The sequence below is a fragment of the Nerophis lumbriciformis genome, linkage group LG04 (assembly GCF_033978685.3).
Source record: "Nerophis lumbriciformis linkage group LG04, RoL_Nlum_v2.1, whole genome shotgun sequence".
Taxonomy (NCBI): domain Eukaryota; kingdom Metazoa; phylum Chordata; class Actinopteri; order Syngnathiformes; family Syngnathidae; genus Nerophis; species Nerophis lumbriciformis.
The window spans coordinates 9,484,692-9,490,691 of NC_084551.2; the positions used below are offsets into that span (position 1 = coordinate 9,484,692).

General features: G+C 41.5%; 1 protein-coding gene across 1 annotated transcript in view; it reads right to left on the reverse strand.

The window, feature by feature from the left end:
* LOC133592028 (popeye domain-containing protein 1-like) overlaps positions 1 to 5,245 on the reverse strand; it is a 60,053-nt gene extending 54,808 nt beyond the window's left edge. The window contains exon 1 of the mRNA XM_072912917.1: positions 4,696 to 5,245. Within this exon, the coding sequence (XP_072769018.1) occupies positions 4,696 to 5,201 (506 nt within the window). The 5' untranslated portion in view covers positions 5,202 to 5,245. The remainder of the gene's footprint in view (positions 1 to 4,695) is intronic.
* Positions 5,246 to 6,000: the final 755 nt, after the last annotated feature.

The following is a 6,000-nucleotide window of genomic DNA, read 5'->3' on the forward strand; positions in this document are numbered from 1 at the left end:
CACTACTGTCTGATTCCAATCAATGCAAGTCATCAGAATCAGGTAATACACCAACTTATATTCTTGTCTGCATGAAAGAAAGGAATCTATGTGTTAAACATGCATGTATATTCATTAAAACACCTTTAACATGTAAACAAAAACGGCAAAATAAATAAATATAAATTATATACTGTATATATCTTTATATAATTTTTAACTTGTTAACAAAAACTTATTTTTCATAAATAAATATATATAAATTATATATATGAATGAGGTAGATCCCCTCGACTTGGTCAATTGAAAAGTAGCTCGTCTGCAAAAAAAATTGTGGGCTCCCCTCCCCGAGATGCATTCTCATCTACCAACCTATTTTGGCTGTTTTTTTTACACTTACATGTGCCATGTAATGTACCACATAATGTTTAAGTTGTTTTTTTTAGTACATCATTTACTAACATTGTTATCACTGAAAATATTATGTAAAATTATATAACATGCCTGCAAAGAATTTAGAAAATATATCCCATTTGGCAATTCTACCTGCAATCTGATATATCACTAAGCTTTAGAACTTTGCTGTAAAAATCTCCTTCAGCATCTGTCCCTGACACCCGCATTTCAGGCTGGCCGCTCTGGAAACACTGTGGAAACGCTCCCCACCCACACTGCTTGGTGCCTCGTTTGAGCTGCTGTGACTTAGATTACCATAGTACCTGATAGTGTTGTCCCGATACCAATATTTTGGTTCCGGTACCAAAACGTTTGATACTTTTCAGTACTTTTCGATACTGTTCTAAATAAAGGGGACCACAAAAAATTGTATTATTGGCTTTATTTTAACAACAAATCTTAGGGTACATTAAACATATGTTTAGTATTGCAAGTTTGTCCTTAAATAAAATAGTGAACATACAAGACAACTTGTCTTTTAGTAGTAAGTGAACAAACAAAGACTCCTAATTAGTCTGCTGACATATGCAGTAACATATTGTGTCATTTATCATTCTGTTATTTTGTCAACATTGTTAAGGACAAGTGGTAGAAAATGAATTATTAATCTACTTGTTCATTTACTGTTAATATCTGCTTACTTTCTCTTTTAACATGTTCTATCTAAACTTCTGTTAAAATGTAATAATTATTTATTCGTCTGCTTTACATTAGTTTTGGATGATACCACAAATTTGGGTATCAATCCGATACCAAGTAGTTACAGGATCATACATTGGTCATATTCAAAGTCCTCATGTGTCCAGGAACATATTTCCTGAGTTTATAAACATAATATATGTACCGGTACTTTTCAGAGGCGGTATTGTACCGAATATGATTCATTAGCATCGCGGTACTATACTAATACCGGTATACCGTACAACCTTAGTAACTAGAATATCATGCAAAAGCGCAGATTCCAACCATTGAAATACTTTGTATAGTTCAAGACTTACGGTCATTTGAAATAATTACTGAACATCAAAATGGCAGCTACAGTTTTGATCTGAAAGATCCAAAAAAAATGATTTAGGAATGTCTGGCGGGCCAGATTGAAAAGCTCAACGGGCCGTATGCGGCCCCCAAGCCTTAATTTGCACAGGTCTGCTGTAAAGGCACAAAGGAAAATGTTTACAGCACAAACGATTGGGACAAGTCTGGGGAGATTTGGCCAACTTCACACAAATGCCTAAGGCAGTGTTTTTTAACCACTGTGCCGTGAGATACAGTCTGGTGTGCCGTGGGAGATAATCTAATTTCACCTATTTGGGTTAAAAATATTGTTTGCAAACCAGTAATTACAGTCTGCAAATGATGTGTTGTTGTTGAGTGTCTGTGCTGTCTATAGTTCGGCAGAGTAACCGTGTAATACTATTCCATATCAGTAGGTGGCAGCCGGTGGCTAATTGCTTTGTAGATGTCGGAAACAGCGAGAGGTCAAAAAGTATCTAATGCTTAAACCAAAAATAAACAAAAGGTGAGCACCCCTAAGAAAAGGCATTGAAGCTTAGGGAAGGCTATGCAGAACGAAACAAAAACTGAACTGGCTACAAAGTAAACAAAAACAGAATGCTGGACGACAGCAAAAACTTACTGTGGAGCAAAGACGGCGTCCACAATGTACATCCGAACATGACATGACTATCAACCATGTCCCCACAAAGAAGGATAAAAACAACTGAAATGTTCTTGATTGCTAAAACAAAGTAGATGCGAGAAATATCGCTCAAAGGAAGACATGAACCTGCGACAGGAAAATACCAAAAAAAAAGAGAAAAAGCCACCAAAATAGGAGCGCAAGACAAGAACTAAAACACTACACACGGGAAAACAGAAAAAAACTCCAAATAAGTCACGGCGTGATGTGACAGGTCGTGACACCTACTTTGAGAGAAGAGCTATATTGATGCATGCTTGGTTGTGGTTTAAAGTCATATCCAACAATTGCGACAACGACTTTTTACTGTCAACTGGGTTTCTTTTTTTTTAAATGATTTCTGCCGGATTTTTTCAACGCAAAAAATGTGCCTTGGCTCAAAAATTGTTGAAAAACACTGCCCGTTTTGAAATGCTTCACCCATTGGCGTTGTTAGGCCTATTTTAGGGCGGCTCAAGCCCTCCTAAAATATTCTTAAGCCCCCCTAAATAATCTGGTGTTTTATATATATATATATATATATATATATATATATATATATATATATATATATATATATATATATATATATATATTATATATTATTATTTTTTTACAAATACATGCAGACATATTCATTATAAAGTGGCCCGAATATGAGTTTAAATAAATAATAATATAACCTGTCATTATTCACTAAGTTTCCCCTCACTTCATAGCGTAAGGTAGAGAGCCCCTTTAGTGTGTCGGTATCCAATCCATTCCACTTGTTCATATAGAAAATGTCCACATCACTCAAAATCCAATCCGCATTTTCTATGCGACCTAGTTGCGGTCCTTGGACTTGTTCATATAGAAAATGCCCACATCACTCAAAATCCAGTCCGCATTTTCTCCGCGACCTTGCTTGCGGTCCTGCAGTGGTACGAAGCACATTAGCACACAGCACTGCAGAACAAGAACGTGAACGGATGCAAAATGGACATAAGAAACTTTTTCAAGAAAGTAAGTATTCATCACTGCTTGTAGTAAAATGTATTAGCTCCACTTTACACCAGGTCTGTGTTTGACAAAAAGTTGACATTCCCGCTCTAAAACAATGCTGCTACTTAGTTAGCTAGTTAGCCTGAAATGCATCATTAAGGTCCTGATTATTTATAAAGTTAAATGTGCACTTTTTTTTACCATTTGCTATCTTTGGGGTTACTTCCTTCCGGAGCATCAGCTGTGTTTCTCACTTTACACATGGAGGAGAACAGGAGCTGAGCTCATTCACATATGACTATCATCAGTAGATAATAATAATAATCATCATGCAAGTATGTGGTCCTGATGGCTTCATCTGGCCAAGATCTTCAGCTCTCACTGGATCGGTTCGCAGCCGAGTGTGAAGCGACTGGGATGAGAATCAGCACCTCCAAGTCCGAGTCCATGGTTCTCGCCCGGAAAAGGGTGGAGTGCCATCTCCGGGTTGGGGAGGAGATCTTGCCCCAAGTGGAGGAGTTCAAGTACCTCGGAGTCTTGTTCACGAGTGAGGGAAGAGTGGATCGTGAGATCGACAGGCGGATCGGTGCAGCGTCTTCAGTAATGCGGACGCTGTATCGATCCGTTGTGGTGAAGAAGGAGCTGAGCCGGAAGGCAAAGCTCTCAATTTACCGGTTGATCTACGTTCCCATCCTCACCTATGGTCATGAGCTTTGGGTTATGACCGAAAGGACAAGATCACGGGTACAAGCGGCCGAAATGAGTTTCCTCCGCCGGGTGGCGGGGCTCTCCCTTAGAGATAGGGTGAGAAGCTCTGCCATCCGGGAGGAGCTCAAAGTAAAGCCGCTGCTCCTCCACATCGAGAGGAGCCAGATGAGGTGGTTCGGGCATCTGGTCAGGATGCCACCCGAACGCCTCCCTAGGGAGGTGTTTAGGGCACGTCCGACCGGTAGGAGGCCGCGGGGAAGACCCAGGACACGTTGGGAAGACTATGTCTCCCGGCTGGCCTGGGAACGCCTCGGGGTCCCACAGGAAGAGCTGGACGAAGTGGCTGGGGAGAGGGAAGTCTGGGCTTCCCTGCTTAGGCTGCTGCCCCCGCGACCCGTCCTCGGATAAGCGGAAGAAGATGGATGGATGGATGGATCATGCAAGTAATTGTTTCTTGTTGATGCTGTAAACAAAATGTCACTGTGCAAACCCATGTTTGTTGTTGTACTGAACACATATTGAAAATAAACCGACTGAAATAATAATAATAACAATGAATCATTTCTAAGTCTTTGTTAGCCGTTTGTGAAGTTTTGTGCTCGCGCCCTACGTTCGCTCGCATCCTGTGCATCTCCTGGGGGCTAAGCCCCCCCTGTCCTTAAAAGCTAGTGACGCCCCTGGCTTCACCTATCATTTATATGCCTAATGATATATTGTGATACGTATTGTTATCGCAGGAGGATGCGATACATCAATCAATCGAAGTTTACTTATATAGCCCTCAATTACGAACGTCTCAAAGGGCTGCACAAGCCACCACCACGCCCACTTCTAGTGTCAAAGAAAGGCCGAAGTTGACATGTCCACCATCACATGATTGAAGTAGTCACCTGCCAGACAGGAGCAACGACAACTTATCAATGGTGGTCTTCCCCTCGACGGCGAAGCAGTGGTCCTTCTCTATGGTGTGGACGTCTCCCTCGCAGCAGGAAACTATCTTCCCGTATTGTGTGAGTGACACTCCCAGCTTTTTAAAGAGGCAGTTGTAAAGGTCCTGGAAGTCCCTTTTGAAGGAGACGTTCTTCAGTCTGTAGGCGACGTGGACAAGCTGGCCCAAAGACACCGCGAAGAGCGCCAAACACCACAGGAAGGCGTCCGGCGTGCATGTGTCCGCCCAAGCCCACAGAGAAGTGCAGAAGAAGCCCAACGTCAGGAAGGTGAACAAATATAAATGTCCATAAAAGCCGCTTCCTCCCATGAAGCCGAAAAATAGGAAGATGTTAGCGAGGTGGAACACGGAGCCCTCGGAGCCGTCTTGCCATTTCTCACATAAGGGGTACGCGCTCTCTGTGGGCTTCACCGTGAAGTTCGTGGCTTCGAAGTCAGGAGGCTCCATCTTTAAAAAAAAAAGAAAAAAAAATCAAATATAAACAAAAAAACAACAACAAATGTCACCAGTAGTCAAGTCCTTAGTGCACCAGGTGAGTCTAAGCAGTGCGATAGGAAAGGTGCACACGCAGTCCGGACACCTGACTGTGTCACGTCGGCGGTGTTAAGCCGCGGTTAGACCGGAAATAGCTTTAGAGTTGTCAAAATAAAAGTACGGCTTTGGCAGTGTGACTTTTTTAACGTGTGTGTATTTATGCACAATACTGTTCACACATATGTGCAGGGCCGGCCCGTGGCATAGGCCGTATAGGCAAATGCTAAGGGCGCCGTCCATCAGGGGGCGCCATGCCAGTGCCACAAATGTTGGAGAAAAAAAAAAAGAAAAAAAAAAGTTGTTACTATTATTTCTAAATACAAAAAATAATCTCACGTTAATTAAAATGCAAAGTAAAGCCTATTTAATAGAAATATTATTTGTTACAACATTACGCCCCCCCTCCTCCCCCTCCCTTCCCGTATCATGACTCTTTTTGGACGTCACCACATCAAAAAATCAACACAAGATGTCAAAACGGCCAAAACTGTCAGGTGCCCAGGGAAGAAAAAAGAGAAAAGAAGAGGAGAAACGAGAAAAGACAGAGGTAGCAGGTAGGTAACGTTAGCCTACATGAAATTATTTGGCTTTTTAGCATTAAGCTAATGTCACATGATTCGGCAATTGCTAATCAATAAATAGCTAGTTCTGTTTTAACGTCGGGTTAATATTGTGGAGGGGGCTAAATTGTTATGGAAAATAATAATGTAAC